This window comes from Lissotriton helveticus, chromosome 11, assembly GCF_964261635.1.
Source record: "Lissotriton helveticus chromosome 11, aLisHel1.1, whole genome shotgun sequence".
Classification (NCBI taxonomy): domain Eukaryota; kingdom Metazoa; phylum Chordata; class Amphibia; order Caudata; family Salamandridae; genus Lissotriton; species Lissotriton helveticus.
Window position 1 is genome coordinate 221413826 of NC_136072.1, and position 16749 is coordinate 221430574.

General features: G+C 41.9%; 2 protein-coding genes across 3 annotated transcripts in view; one reads left to right on the plus strand and one right to left on the minus strand.

The window, feature by feature from the left end:
* Positions 1-3055: 3055 nt before the first annotated feature.
* On the minus strand, positions 3056-10354 carry LOC144792609 (uncharacterized). Of its 2 annotated transcripts, XM_078667713.1 has the most exons (5): positions 10285-10354; positions 7591-7774; positions 6263-6355; positions 4968-5102; positions 3056-3640 (listed from the first exon to the last, which is right to left on the minus strand). In XM_078667713.1, exons 2-5 carry the CDS (start codon positions 7706-7708, stop codon positions 3306-3308), a joined length of 681 nt encoding a protein of 226 aa, XP_078523839.1. In that variant the 5' UTR covers positions 7709-7774; positions 10285-10354; the 3' UTR covers positions 3056-3305. The 2 variants fall into 2 exon arrangements, with proteins under 2 accessions (XP_078523839.1, XP_078523840.1); XM_078667714.1 differs by lacking the exon at positions 10285-10354 and having other exon boundaries at positions 7591-7823.
* A 127-nt stretch (positions 10355-10481) lies between these two features.
* SLC33A1 (solute carrier family 33 member 1) overlaps positions 10482-16749 on the plus strand; it is a 179141-nt gene continuing 172873 nt past the window's right edge. The window contains exon 1 of the mRNA XM_078667726.1: positions 10482-10694. The gene's annotated coding sequence lies outside the window, so the exon portion shown is untranslated. The remainder of the gene's footprint in view (positions 10695-16749) is intronic.

Sequence of the window (16749 nt, forward strand, 5' to 3'; positions counted from 1 at the left end):
TCTTGCCCACTCGCAAGCGTGTCTTCTGAACGTGTTTTCAGTGCTGCTGGTGGCATTGTAACTTGCAAACGGACCCGCCTCTTGCCCAAAAATGTGGAGAGGTTAACAATGATCAAGATGAATCAGCACCTCATACCACCAGATTACAAAGTACGAGAATACACGCCGGAAGAAGACGAGGAGGACAGCAACTTAGATGAGGGAATTTCTTCTGTGTTAGGTGACACTGACCTACTCCTGCCTGAATTCGCAGAGTATGAGGACGAACTCTTATTCCCTGACACCGAGCCCTGAAAATGAGCCAATGAATCAATAACTTTCTTTTTCGTCCTTATTCACTTTTATTCCTGTGTCTGTCTTTCTTTGTTTTGCACAGTTAATATAATTAAAACTTTAATCACCTGTACTTTTGCTTTTTGCCTGTTTGCGGGGCTTCTACTTGTTTCCGCCTGGGTTGACGGGTCTGGGGCCATTGCTGGGAAGCTCTAATACCGGATAAAACTGGTTTGGACAAAATCCACGAGGAAAATGTTTTTGCATTTTCTGACATTTCGCTCAATGTAGCGTTTTCGGGGGCCTGTTTGGGGGGATTCCTGGTGTTTGTGGGTGGGTTTCGGGGTCTGGGAGCACTGCTGGGTATGGATAGTTTTGATAGCAAGAGGTTTGAAGGAAATCCATGGAGGCAGAGGGGAGTTGGGGCCTAGCTGCAGAGCGCGCGCTGAGTGATTTTGGAAATTTTCCTGAAAATTTCTAAGTCCCCACTTTTGTATATTTGCTTTTTGCCTGTTTGGGGGGCTTCTACTTGTTTCTGCCTGGGTTGACGGGTCTGGGGCCATTGCTGGGAAGCTCTAATACCGGATAAAACTGGTTTGGACAAAATCCATGCGGAACAACCTTTTGGCACTTTTTGTAACTTAGGGTTCGTTAGGGTTAGCCCTAGCAGCAGGATTGCATGTGTTTCGGGGTGTTCTAGATTTTTGCAACTGAGTTCTGGGGTCTTAGAGCACTCGTGGGAATGTGTAATTTTGGTTGCAAGTGATTTGAAGAAAATCCATTGTGGGAAAGGGGGGATTTGGCATAGTTAAAGAAAGCGTTTGCCACTATTCTTAACTTAGGGCTCGTTAGGGTTAGCAGTATTTGTATTGCATGTGTTTGGGTGGGGGGCTGTTTGTGGGGGGGTTTGCGAGTCTTTGAGCGATGCTGGGTATGGATACTTTTGCTTGCTTGCAAGTGCTGTGAATACAATCCACGGTGGGTAAGGGGGGATTTGGGCCTACTTTTACTTTCAAAGTACGTTTTGTCACCAGTTTTCTACTAGGCCTCGTTTTTGGAGATCTGATCGGGGGTCTTCTACATTTTTGCGACTGGCTTTAGTAAGGGTCTTGGTGGGAGCACTGCTGGGAAGGTCTAATTTTGTTCTAAAACACAGTTTACAGTACACCTAGCTTGGGGGGAAAGATCCGCTAAATTAATTTGCCCATACTTATTTATCCTTCAAAAGGAGACTCAGACAGAGTACGCACTTTCAAAAATATTGTACTGTCTATTAGGAAACTCAAAGTGTGACTTTTTGCACTACACAGCGTACATACCTTATATTTATTTGTCAGTGGTGTTCTAATATCACTTCCTGTTTTTCCATCAATAATTACAGGCCGGGTTTCAGTCTGTCCAATGGGAAAAAAAGGATGAAGTCAGGCTTCACATTAGCGAGCCGCAATTCAGCATCCGCCAGGCAGACAGTGGACAGGGTGTCTTCTGGTCACCAACATTGATGGACGAAGCGTCAGCTGGAATGGAGTAGTGCCGCTAATAAGAGGAATGGTTTGATGCGTGCAACTTACTTACCAAATTCAACAGGACAACTACAACAACATACAGATACAGTATCCATTCTTTTCAAATTATTTTTTAAGTAATGTTATTGCTGAGAACTTCTATGAGTGTGACTCTGCATTTCTTGGATCTCTCTTTGCTTCTAAATTGACCCTTACAGCCATTCTATAGGTTTTACTTCGGGTATTTTTTAAACCTAATTTAATGTAAGAAGTGTTTCTCTGAGTGCAGAGATAGGCAAGTGAAAACGCTGCAGCCCTGTACTGTCGCATTCTGTCATTCACGGTTGTCGAAAGTACTACTTACTTTTCAGTAACCATGCATGCAGTAGTGCATGCACTTCCTTTATGTCACTTAAAAGATTTATGGTTAGCTTTGTACCCAAAGATTTCTTTATCTTCAATTATTGTTTGTCCATGCTGTGCTTTTTTTTTCTTCTCTCAACAAAACTTACCCAAAAAAAAAAAAACATTCCCATCCATTTTCCAAACCCTAACCCTCTTCCCCCGGGCTGTGTGGTTTTGATTGATGTGTGACTAAATGACAGCAATAATTCCACACACTTGCTGGGGAGGATACGGTCATAGCAACAGGCTGGTGAAGGAATCCGAGGATATATTCTAGACTTACTCAGCTTCAGTACTATTTCTTGTAGTAGTAGCCAATGTCAAAGAAATTCAACGCAAGTACTAGTTATACTTTCAATACTTTACCATTTGTTAGGCTACATTGTGGCACTGTTCTAGTGTACTGTCACCTGCTATATTCTCTATCGTACCGTTGTAATACTCCAGTAAGGACAAAGCAGGTTTCATTTTCTTTTTTTCCATAGGCATGCAACTGCCACTGTGTCACACCACTAGTACCACCGCAATGAGGACATTTCATCCGCCCAGGATTGCCAACCTTAATCGCCATTTCCCGTGGAGCCAGCCCTGGGCCTAGCCCTAATTTCAAACACAAATTACAGGTAAGATAAGCGTTTGGTGGGAGGTAGTATAATGGAGTATTAGGAGAGACGAGAGATTGACGGTACTACTACTAAAGTCCTAGGACTCTTGAATTCACTTACTCTGTGAGATGCACTTAGTGTTGAAAACATTTAGCCATTTACACTTAAAGGAAGAAAATTACACAGACTTAAGTTTCAGGAAAACAAACTTACTGTTAAACCCCCACCCACCAGACTCAAAAGCAGTAAAAAACAGGTATGCTCAGATAAAGTTTCAAAAAGTATATTTGTGTAGCCCTAACAAAATAATCTCCCGCAAGACCCTCCCTAACCCCAACGATTGTCCTTCAAAAGTCCCAAAAACAACCCAACTCCCAATTTCCACCCCCCAAAAGTCTCTAAAAAAGGGGCAAGGGACACTACGGCAGGATGCTGTTCACTTTAGCGGCCAGGGCATCATACTCCTTGCGGAGGGTGGCATGGTCGGAGCAGAGGCCCTCCACCAAGGTCTTATATGTTAGGACCTCCTGCTCCAGGTAGGACACTCTGAGGCATAAGCGGCGCTGGTGTGCCTTGCAACTCCTGTGGGGGGCAGCTGCTGTCTTTGCTGCTCGGCGGTGGCGGTTGGCTTTGGTAGCCCGGCTCCGTACCGCTGGAGCACTGCGCTGGCTGGCAGCCCGTGGGGGCACGGAGGAGGATGCAGCTGTCGCAGTGGATGTACCAGTAGACTGCGTGTCCTCCTCCTCCAGGGCCAGCAGCCGCCGATATTCGGCGACAGTGGCATCCAGCCTCCGTTGCCGGGCCATTCGAGCCAGCTCCTTCCTTGGTTTTTTTTGGATTTGGAAGGAGCAACTATATGAAGAAAGAAAGACATAGTCTGTAACCAATGCTCCTTAAAATTAACACAAAATGATTGAGCAGAAAGTTGTGTCACAGTACAACTAGCAACTTGAAAGCACAGTACATAACTATTGAGGCCAGTATCTATCTAACCTCCCACTTCTTCATCCTTGCTCTAACATTAGTGGGAGTTTAAGGAACAAATTCTACGAGCACTATGGACTTCCATTACAGTCGACTATGAAAGTAAACCAGTCTTATTCTTCTTCTTCTCTCTTGTTTAGGAAAATTGGTACGTTATCTTATGCAAGCCGGCAGAATGCCAGCGCAGTGAACTTGCACCCGAGAAAAACAGACGCACACCATGATGAGTGAGACAGACTTGCGTTACTGTACCGGTCCAGTACATGCAGGTGGTGAAGCTCTTACTTTTCTATTACGGGTGGCACTGAGAATACTCTGTTAAAAGGGCTACTGCTTAATTAATTTAACTTTCACCCTACAGTGCAAATGAGTACTAGAAAAGGAAAATGAAGAAGCTAAATAATCTGATTATCTATCACTTCACATGGGATGTATTTGATTACATATGGGATGATTTTAGGTGCTTTGCTTTTTATTGAGTGAACAGTGATACACCCACACATGAATGACGTCGTACTACTAAACTAAACTTACTAAGAGAGGTAGGGAGTGTCCACCGTAATAACTGGATATATGCTGTGCTTGCAGTTGCAATACAAACTACTGCTACTATTCATGGTAGTATTTGGACAAAATTACAACTTCTTTTCCTTGCCTTTCCTACACTGGAACGGACGTGCGGGTGCGGTGTTACATGCTCTTCAAAGTAACACTTAGTTCATCAGGTGACGGTCTACTCTCTCTAGATACACATATGCTATCTAAGAGTCAGATAGTACCATGATCCAGGCATCCATCCATTCAAAGTATATGCACACGTACAGTTTCTGTTTCACCCACCCAGGCTGTTCTCCTTCCACCCATCCTTGCTTCATCATTCACCCAGCCATGCACCATACCATATTCTTTCCTTCCAAGCCACCTCGGGGACCAAGCAAACACATATCATTCTTCTTTGCCAGTCATCATTAAATTTCTCGTCCTTCCACACTTACTTACACCCTTCTTTCGCTTTTCGTTCATCCCATCCATCAAGTTCATCTCAGATCTGATTGGGATTCTTCTCGCCAAAAACTTCACAGCTAAGTCGAAGTACATTTAGAGGAGGCTACTACCTGGTTGATTTATAATACACCCGTGCAGAAAGCACACTCTGCAGTCTTCAATCTCAATAAGTAAGGAATATATAGCTTACCTCTGCCCGTCACCACCGTGTGAACCCTCACAGGCACATTGGTGTTGTCCGGTACTTGCACCGCCTCCTCCCCCGAAAAGTTCTCCTCATCCAGCACCACCACCTCTGCTCTGGCCCCGCCACCAGATGTTCCACCTACAAAGTACATTTAAGAATGTTAGAATACACCACTCACTACTATATAATATTTGGTCTAGGAATAAAGAAATGTGAAAAAAACAGAAAACAGTGTAATAATTTGTGACTGTCTACTTTAAAGTAAAAATGTCCCTTTTTCCAGGGAAGGCTGTTGTCTTGCTGCACTTTTTGGCACAACTGATGAATGCTTGCTTTTTATTTTTATCACGCACCACTTTTTCTCCTAACAGACAGAAGCTTGACTTCTAAGAACACGAGCAAGATCAAGTTCAAACCAGGTGAGAGCTCGGCTCGACCACAAGAAATGTGTTCAATTAATCGTCAGCACTAAGCACTTTTCCATTTTCAGTTAAACGTTTACTTTTATGACAAACTTGATTTTAATAAATGTGTTTACTTTTAATAAAGCTTTTAAACTTAAATAGACTCTGTGGTTTTTGGTCCTCCAGACTAGAGTGGCTGAGCTAAAGGTTTTGCAATTTTTGCAAGCATGAGTCCGTGCCTCTGACACTTCTTGACTCTGACTCCGTACTCTTGTCCTGCGTTGGATAATCATCATTGGGGATCAATCATCGGTGACTTTGGGAGCTAAATGACTCTGCCACACTATCTAGTCAGTAAGGAGATTGGGGGTTCAACTAAAAAGTCTGTTATCACTGAGGTATGTGGAAAGTCTAACAGCGCCTATTATAATTGATAAGCTAAGCAATGCATTATTTAGTGTCCATAGTTCTGTTTGTGCAGATTTGTCCCTGCAACAGTTGCAACAGTAGTAGAATGGATTGTCCTCCTATCCAAACCAAAAGTAAAGTAGTATCTTATTCTTTCTTGGTGGTCATTCACCTTTTTATTGTTGGCAATTGTCAAAGCATAAACATTTAGAAGACTTGAAAAGACATTATGGACAATCCCAGAGGACTGCACTCAGTGCATAGAGCTATTGCTGACTAGAATGGGAGTCCAATGGAATTGCCAAATGTGCAATCTTAGTTAGCTACACAGACAGACTAATAAGAATAATCCAGTAATACCACAGGGAGTCATAGTCGAGGCAGGATAAGAATTTAGATACAGTCTACAAGAAGATCAAAGACGATTTAGAAAAAATCGAATGAGGAACGGTAGGAAAAAATAGGTACTCTATAATTAAAACTTACCGGGGCCAGCAAAGGAGCCCTCGTCTGACCGATCCTGTTCAGCAGCAGCAGCAGCAGCAGCCTCCTCCAATGCCCTCTTGCCCCTGGGTGGAGCTGATGTACAACATGAAAGAAAGAAAGACCAGAAAACATGGATGATATTTGTCAACCAAATCAAACATTTCAAAAGAACAATAACAAAATATTTTGGCGAAATAGCAAATAGACAACTATTCCACGGGATATATTGACCGATCTCATGTGGTCTACTACGTTATTAGTATTGCTTGATTTGCGGACCGTCGACTTGGAAAGTTCTTATGTAACTCACTAAACAAACTACTAAAAAGGTTCGCCTAGGACTGGCAGGCAGCAGTCCGCAGCACGCGAAGTGACAGACAAAGTCCATTGTGATTGCAGCTCAGCGACAACACTAAAAAGTTTCCTACTACATTAACCAGTCATTAAAATACTCAAACTATCAATCCACCACCACTATTTCTTCTTATCGCCATGTGTACAAAGGAAGGACTGGACTTGAGTCTGTAGGGGCTGATTTAGAAGCCCCTTGCGGCTCTTTTGCTCCATTGTTGCGTGACTTTTGTGACGCAGCGGCAGAACAAAAGAGGTGCCATGGTGCGGCGTATATTAACAACGTGACGCATATGGGAGATGCATCACGTTGTAAAGCCCTGCGCCATCAGGGGGCGTTCCTGCGCAGGAACGCATCCTAAAAGTGGCTGAGGGACATCTACAAGATTTCAATCAGTCACTTTGAGGACAATGATGCGTGACTCAAACCCTGCGCCTGCTTGAAGCAGACGTACGGCTTGACGCAGCATTGGGGAGATAGGGCACCCCAGAGCATTGCTGGAACTGCACCATCGTTGCGACGCAACTCCAGCAATGCGCCGCCTTTACGGCACAGAAGCGTAACGCTTCGGTGACGTTTTGGGCACATGGTGCGCCGCATTGTAAATACGGCGCACCATGGGTGGTGGTGGTGGCGTAGCGCACAATTACTGGCGCATCCCTGCTACTTTGCAGGGATGCACCGGTAATTAAAAATCTGACTCTTAGTGTCTAGCATTACGCAGTTCTTTAAACTACACTCATGCATAATTTCACAGGCCAATGAAATGAACACAAAATCGAAAACAAATAAGCATAGTAGCAGCGCTACTGAGAAGGAAAGCAGTGCACCTGAAATGCACAGAAGATTTTGAAATATAATTTACCTACAATGTAATCAGCAGCATTATTGCTCTTGGTAAAAAACAAAAATTTGCAAGATAATAACACACAGAGCAGGAGAAAACAGTAGTAAAGAAATAGCTACTACTACTCACCAAGCCCGGGGATCTCAAGGCCGAGCAGGTCGAGCAGATCGCGTTCCCGGTCCAGGATATCCGTCCAACGGTGGGTGACCTGGTTGTAGGTGCGCCGGACCCGAGGGTGTTGGTACATGGCCCGGCACACCTTCTCCCACCGCCTCCGGCGCTCCCGGATCCCGTACCCGCACCCGCTAGCGATCTGTCAGTATATTTAAATACCTTCAGCTGTTACCTATTATACATATCAATTAGCCCATCAATGGCGCAATAGTAAGCCAACACCATGACCCAAACCTCAACCCCAAAATTACCGCTTAGCAGCTCTAGTCATTTCGCCACATTCTTTTTATCTATGTAAAGGATGCCTCTGTTATGTTTTGTCCCTATGTTGCATTGTTTTCAATCTTTTGCAAATAAGGCTACTGTTTTCTGATGATCTGCGCAGTGCGCCATAATGTTGTATAATAAATATATGCAGACATTTTATTGCATTACCTAATACACATAAAACAGTATAAGGTTAAAAAAAAAAAAGGCTAATGTGTCTCTGATGTTCTGCGCAGTGCGCCATAATGTTGTATGATAAATATATGCAGACTTTTTTTGCATTACCTAATACACATAAAACAGTATAAGGTTTAAAAAAAAGGCTACTGTGTCTCTGATGTTCTGCTTGACGCGTCATAATGTTGCTGTGGGAGGAGGGTATGCAACATTTATTTGCGTTGCCTATAACACGTAAAACAGTATTCGGTTTATTTTTTTATTTAAATACCTACAGCTGTTATCGATTACACATATCAATTAGCCCATCAAAGACGTGATAGTAAGCCAACGCCGCGACTCAAACCTTGTTTATTGTGCATCTCAAAAACATTACCTGGCGCATTTATAGTGTCAGGTCCAGCAAGAAAGAAAAATAGATTAAAAAATGTGTAACATATATTTTACTATCTGGTGGACTTTCATGTTTATCAAGCGACTATTTTTTTCCGTTTTGTCATCTGTCCTAAGAAATCTCTCCTGCCACAGGAGTCTCTGCCTCACAATCAGAAAACGTAATGAAAATTCAGAATATAGGTGAAATAACTTCATAGACCACCAACGAAATTTGTCACCATTTGGTTACAACTAATGTGAACTCTTCTTTTCATTCCCCACCCACTCCCCCCTCCCCCACCACGCCAAAAAAAAACCTCGTATTTACAGAATATGTTTACTGCAGCGAAACCTTCTTCTTAAAAAAAATGAGGCATCCGTGATGACCATTTTGTTCTAAGTTGCTTTTTATTAGCTCTCGCTTAAAGGATTGGTTTAGCCCTCTATCTATCGCCCTCACTCTATCTATATATCGCCCTCACTCTATCTATCTGTCTATCGCCATCCATCACTCTATCTATCGCCCTCACTCTATCTATCTATCGCCCTCACTCTATCTATCTATTGCCCTCACTCTATCTATCTATCGCCCTCACTCTATCTATCTATCGCCCTCACTCTATCTATCTATCGCCCTCACTCTATCTATCTATCGCCCTCACTCTATCTATCTATCGCCCTCACTCTATCTATCTATCGCCCTCACTCTATCCCATCACCACAGCATCACTCAGGGGCACCACAACATCACTATGCGCTACCCCAGCATCACTGAACGCCACAGCATCACTCAGTGCCACCACAGCATCAATCTATGCAACCATTCAACAACTGGTTCAAATATGTTCTCTTAATGTTTCAAACTTTATTACAAATGTCACAAAAAGATGTTAATATTTCACTTCTGTTCTTGGATTTTCGTCACAATAAAATACACTGAACATAATCTTCACAAAGTTTAAGCTATTGCCATTATAAATTACAATAACTTTTATTTAAGTATTAATTATTTTAAAAAAATTAAAAGCCATTGTTATTTGTAATAGCAATACATCTAAGTCACATAAATACAATGTGTCACATTTGCGAAAGCTATAACCATTGGCATTGTAAATGACAAAGCTATTAATATCGCTATTTTCAAAACCAACACAAATAGGAAATTTGTCATTTACAATATCAATAGCTCAAACTTTCCTAATGCGAGACCTATTGCATTGCAAATGCTTGTTTTTCTTAGTAGCTCAGCCTAAGTAACTATGCTTTAGACAAGCAAGCAAATGACAAGTTCTTAAGTTCTAAAAGGTTTTAATGCACATATATAACAACACAACGTTAGCAGAAAGTGAAGTGCATGGGTGCCATGAGAAATGGGACCCGCTAAACGGTCTACAAGTCTGATATGCTGTCAGACATGCAACGAAGCAGTCAAGGTAGCAAAAGTGTGCCAATCGAACCTTGGTCACATAAGAAACTTGACACCGAATGTGCGTACATTCTATAAATGTTAGAATTGCTTTAGAGTACAGTACATCCTTCCTCTCCCTCCCCAGACACCGTTTTGCTGGGCCTCCGTGTGCGTCACTCTCGACCTGTGCCCAGGGACGTAGGCAACAACCCGTATCGGCTGTCCGGCCATCAGACGTAGCAAGATACTCATTCACACCAGACCAGACGGTCATTAACCCTCGCCTCCCTTCCCCTCTTCTCATATTTCGTTCCTCTCTCCTCAATTCTTCCCTCCCATCTAGAACGGCAAGCGGGCCTAACTTTGCTTGACTGGTCCGACTAAAAGACAAGCTGTCTCCACCCCTTCTGTGACTAACTCACCACTTACAGCCATACACAGACCGCTCAAAACGGAGCCGCACCGCAAACATTAGCAGCAGAACTACTTCAGAAAGAGACACCTGCGAACTTTTAGAACCAATCCGCACTTTAGAAATTGTGGGTGGCGCACTATGATTGGTTGATGTATTTGTAGTGCTCCAATCCGAGATCATCTTACACCTTAACCGAATCTCCGTGCCCAGCCAACTCTTTAGAAATATGTTGTACCACTGGATTGGTGCAAATGCGACCCGGAAGTGTCCAAACTACGGAAAAACGACATCGGTATAAGATCAACAACGGACGAATGGTGCTAGATTTAGGTTACGTATAAGTTGGGGACACGTGGACTAATGGATCATATCTGTTATAAAGACGGAAGCACCTGTTTACTCGTCACAGGAACACAGGTAAACGTTTTAACTATTGACATCGCTGGCGAGAGTACAGCTGATGCTCTTCTTGCAGCGACTGCTTGTACCTGACAGCTGACAGAGCAAGGACTATTTGCCGTTATTACGATTTTTGGTGGTCCACGGATTGCTACTGATGAGGACTTTGATGTTTTCTTTGTGGTGAATATACTCACCGTTGGTCCTGATTTATTAAGCAGTTACTTTAAAGAGACATAGTTACAATCCTCGTAACAAGGCTGAGCTCTGTTTTGACATTAGGCAGTGTCATGTTACTAAAAATGTAGGCTTGGTTTAAAGTACCCTTTGTTTTTTGCTTTTCCTGGGTTCATTCAGTGAGGTGACATTATTATCTCTCAGGTTTCCAGTTAATAAAGTTGTCAGTTTTCCTTTCCAAATGAAAAACTAAACATTCTTGTCTGCTGTTGGACGAAAATCCTGTTGGTGGGTTGGTTGGTTTCAGTGTAATGTGGTTTTGGTTTTCATACTATGGTTAGGCTATTTGTAATTCAGGCATCCTTTTGTCATTTGCGAGCCAGGACCTCACAAATAGTTAGCCTGTCAGTGAGAGGATATGATGATCGATGTTTGCGTAGGAATATTTTCCACACTGTCTTTCTTACTGCTATTCCGGCATACTAAGGCAAGCTGTATTCACATGACCGACATGAGCTCGTGGCAGTCGTCTCCCCGTTGTGAGGGGAGGGACTGGTTTAGTATTTAGAAGGTTCGAGTTAGAACTTTGTGAATTACTTAAGCATTCAGCAAGTTTTCACATAGCCTTGTTTATATTTAGAAATCTAAACAATTACATATGTATTCTAGTTTAAAAAATTCGTTCAAGATAAAGTTACTTTCAAAGATATATATGGAGACTGTGCGATCGTGTCATTTCATAACCGATTACTTCATTCGCCACATGATGTCTGCAATGAGATGTCTGCAATGATTATATCCAGTGAACTCATGGCGTGGTGTGTGATACGTTCATGGAGCTACTCAATGTGCTTCATGTGCATTCAGTCAAAATTACAGATCGTTACCTAGGTGATACATTTGGAATGTACTGCAGCTTGCAGTAACGGGCTACATGCATTCAGTCACAGCATATAGTACAAGTAGTTCAGTTGTGACTACTGTCCTAAATGTTTTAGCTTGTCTATGCAGTGCGCATCTAGGTGGACTGCATATCTAACGCTTATGCATCTTTACTCTTCATACCCCTAAATGTTACGTCCCACAATACAGTGACTGCACCTTGGTCGTTGTTGGTGTGTGTGTGTGTGTGTGTGTGTGTGTATGTGTATATATATATATATATATATATATATATATATATAACTTTTTTTTTGTTTAGGATGGGTATCGTTATAACATCTTGTACTAATGTTTTCATGCACAGGCTGCTGCCCCCCCCCGATATGAGAAGCACATTCCAGGATATCTCATATTATATTGCACTTGCACTATTTTAGAGAACAAAAGCAGACAAGATGATTGACTAGAAAATAAATGTGATTGCATTTTTATCCTAAACACCCCCGGAATTGAGGGACATCTGGAGTAAACAAATGGATTTTTTTCAAATGTAGTATTTAGAAATATCACATTTTTGTTGTAAATAGAAGCCTGGAGCCGGGTATAACTTAGGTTGCTTTATTCAAGATAGTCAAGTCTTCAAGATGTTAATATAAAAGATATAGCGAAGACCCACCAGGAGTGACCAGCTTGTCACTCAGCCTGCCTGATTCCAACTGCCATTTGTCACCAGGCTAAGCCCCAAACACTCCATGATGTCACCAAAGGTTCTAGTGGTGACATCATGTGAATGACCATGAAATCCCACAGGCAGAAAAGAGACAGGCTAAATACAACAATTTTGTTGCTCTGTAAATATGGTATCCCTACCACTGGGCGTGCCTCGTATAAAAAAAGTGAAAATATTACTTTATAGGAGGATGTTGTGCATAAATTCAGGACAGTGCATAGGAAGGCATGTATGATCTTTTTCGTTATAGTCTGTTTTCTTTTCTCGTCCTTTTTTGTGTGTCCTCTGTTGTTTTCTAATTTTGATGAAATGTAATGAAACGTATTGTAGGAAAAAGAAAGTAAAAAGAAGAAAAAATTAACTTGATCAGACGTATATGCTCAAAGGGGAAATTAGGTTTTACTCAAACAAAATGGGGTAAATCGCAGATTGCGGGGAACTAAAGCCAAGAAAAGTAACTGAATGTATCGCTCTAGTGGTCAGTCAAGGGTCAACGAGATTGAGAAGGGACACAGGATATAATGAACACAATGTTGAACCCACAGTGACCCAGTAGAAGGCAATTCGCCGAAACGCGTCGGTCCGGTATTATTGATAGAAGTGACTGTGTATTTTGCCATGTGAGAAGTTAAATAAAAATGAACTTTCTGAAATAACTGACCTTACAATAGTGGATCTGCAGTTTGTTTAATATATATATATATATATATATATATATATATATATATATATATATATATATATTCCAAAGTCACCCACAGGCGAGGGAGCAAACGAGCTGCAGCGAATCTCCATTAGATCAAGCGCAAGGCAGGAGAAGCCTTTTGTACAAGTGAAATGTCCAACTAACTATAAAGCCCCTGAAACCTATGGTTTTTTTCAGTGAATTTCTAAGGTTTTTTAAATGCTAATTTCTAACTATAACGACCCTGAAACTTATGGTGTTTTTAGTGAAAAAAAATATAATATATATGCGTAGACTGTCCCAGTGTACCCTGTATGCACTGGTGAAATGAGATAAATAATATATATAAATAGAAGCCTGGTAGTGCCGCTTTGCTTCCTTGCCATACTCTGCTGCAATAATCTTCACTGTGGACCAGGTACGGAGGAGCATTTCAAAATAAAGATATGCTGTTGCTGCACTGCAACTAGCGTGCACCTGAGCGAGAAGGTGAGACGGAGCCGAATAGCAGCCCTCTTACCGGTATTGTGCACAAGGTCTCCGATGCCTCTGCCGAGATTGAAAGTACTGGGAGAAATATTGTTGAGGACGAGGCGAACCCTCATGCGGTAAGCCTGTAAACGCGACTGACTGAGATTACAGCTTGAATCCAATAGGCTCCGGAGGAAGCATTAGGAGTGCGGGCAGGGGCCTGGGACTAATCGCAGTAACTGGTAGAGAGTGTGGGTGCAGCTGGGAAGGGAAGGAGACCTGCAAAGATTGTTCCGGCAGTCTGCATTCACTTACTGCTTGTTGTGGAGTTCCGTTACAATACGGAAACGGCACGGCAGGACGACATCTGTCATAATCGGAACAAGAAATTAGACGTAAGGCATAGCTCGGTTTACGTGCTCACGGGGACAGTTTGAGCACAGCATGGGGACGTTTCCATCTCTATCTCGATTGAAGTGATAGCACCCCTCCAGTGCAACCTTGGAAACTGAGTTTTGTGTAATCATGGCAGAACGCAGGCAACATAGGAATCAGAGAGCAAGTGAATTACTGAATGGTGAGAACAGATCATCCCGCAATCTAGAAAAGTGGGCGGAGTACAAAAATAGGAATGCAAACACAATCAATTTGATTCCAAAACTTTATTCGGTAGGCATAAAACAACCATATAGTACACATACATCGAAACTTAAAGCGAATAACATCTGATGTGCAACATGGGTCCAAAATTGATCATATACAATAAAACTAAGTGTATTACGTGTAGAAGGATCAAGTAAAACTGATCAAATAGCACATGGTCTGCGACATGGGGCCAAAAATAATCACATTTAAAACACATAAAATGTTATAAAAAAAGGCAACGCAAATTCCTAAAAAAACTTCAGAGGGTCATTACTATATTGATACACTAATACTTTTGCGTACACTAAAAGCATTTACAATAAAAAGTGCTAAGACCAACCCTAGCTTCGTTGAGTTCAGACAAATATTTTATTGCAGCAAGGTGTGAACCACTATCATAAGCAAGCAAAAGTGGTTTTAAATAAAAAAAAACCCTCAATCCAACCCACAAAAAAGCATAAAGTGCACAGTGCTCTGTCTGCTCCGTCCATCACATGGGCAGGGGATCGTGGCTGAAGGGCACATTTTCATGTTAGGGAAAGCCACATTAGATGGTGGACAATTCCCAATCTAAATCTAACTAATACAAAACAATACATAAGATTGGGAATATATATTAAGTAATCTTGTGGTTCATAAAAATGTCCTTAATGGACGACTTCCTTATTAGCGATATCTGGGGTGGATTAATCCGTACTGAGATCTTAAATAATTTGCTGTACTTGGAGCTAAAATAACTTATCCTGGGGATCTTCATGGCATTATCCAAAGTAAAACAATCTAAAATAATTGATTTACTTAAATTAGTTTCTTCCTTAGACCACATGGAGTGCCAGAGCAGTAATGGGCGAGATGCAACTATATCTGTGAGATACTGTAATCCCACTTCCTTGTGTATGATCTCTGAAGAAGCCAAAGTAGGTAAACTGAGGAGGCGTTTAAGGAAACCATTTTCCTCGGTGTGCAATGTAAAGCTTTCATGATAACCCCAAATACCAGCCCCATATGTTGCAATCGATAAAACCCTTGCCCTATATATTGTTGTCATCTCCTTAACCGGTCTGGATTCCAGCTTTGTGGAATACCGAAAAATACCATGGGTGCTTCTGGCCATTTTGCTCCTGACATTAGTCCACGACCCGTTACCTGAAAAGGTAATGCCCAGGTAGCAGAAAGTATCAACTGGAATCACGGGCAATTTATCCATGTAGAATATTCTGCTGTGTTCATCCCTTGGCCTACAGGTCATAATATAAGTTTTGCTTTTGTTAATAATTAATTTCCTTGTATTGATAAAATCGCTAAAAGCATCCATTAAACGTTGCAGTCCCACTGGAGTCCTAGCCAGCAGAACTGCATCATCCACATACCTGTGCTTTTGTATGGGGTGCCCAGCCACTTGGGGGGCATCGGCAGGCACTGCTTGTAGGGTCTCATCTTCCCCATTAATAAACAAAGAAAACAACAGAGGCGCTAATACGCAGCCTTGCAAACATAATCATAAAAGTACTGGAGAGAGCTCGGACAAGTAAGCTAAACAAATGGTGGGAAATTATATCTTTGAGGATATATATTGAATACAAAAGGGTTCCGAGAGGACTAAGAATTCTAATCCTGCCTACTCTCGATGATCTAGATGATGATCTTATAAAGACATGGCAAGAAGACACAAATTAATGTTCATTCAAGCTTATGCTTATATTAATTATTCATGCGGAGGGGAAATTGAAAATATTAATCGAGAAAATCAAAGAATGAGCTAGAAAAATATCCCATCAATGAAGATATCACTAAGTCATTGGAACACATTGAAAAGAGACTAGAGCAACATGAAGATGACATAGAAAAGAGGAAGGCGAGGAAATTCAATCAGGATTGAATAGATTACCAGGATGGACGTGTCTTTACATTCACTCGCAAATACAATGGCATAAGGGACAAAGCACTGATGGACAATGCAACAGACTCCAAAGGAGCCTCTGATGTGACGGTTGATAGCTCTGACCTGAGTTTGGCAGATGAAGAATCAAACCAAGGAAAGCTAGATTTGTCTGGGGAGCTACGACTTGTTTGAAAGAACATGCGACAGAGAGGAAGAGGGAGAGGGAATACGGCCGGAAGGGGTAGAGGAAGAGGCATAGCAAGACCCGAAGAGGCAAAGGAAGATGGAAAACCAAAAACAGAAAAACAAAAGCCAAAATCAAAAAAGAATTGATATAAGAAAATCTAGTAGTTAATCTGTCATAGAAAAAACTGACGGAAGATCAAATAAAATTCCTCAATAAGGGACTCTCCTTCTGCCCGGACACAGAATTTCATATGGCAAATCTAAGAATTGATGTACACAAATTTTCGGGGGAAATTAAACTAAAGAAACACTTTGAAAAATATCCCCCCTCACCCTCTCCCCAGGAGATTTCCACGCACCCGAGGGGAAGCCATTCTTCTTCAACATGTAAGGACATTCCCTTCCTTAGAGCAAT

Coding starts and splice junctions, on each gene's coding strand:
- LOC144792609 (XM_078667713.1), bottom strand. CDS start 7,708: ATGTACCAACACCCTCGGGTCCGGCGCACCTACAACCAGGTCACCCAC. Junction 5,103..6,262: donor GGGCTCCTTTGCTGGCCCCG/GTAAGTTTTAAT, acceptor TGTACTTTGTAG/GTGGAACATCTGGTGGCGGG. Junction 3,641..4,967: donor CACGGTGGTGACGGGCAGAG/GTAAGCTATATA, acceptor TTCTTCATATAG/TTGCTCCTTCCAAATCCAAA.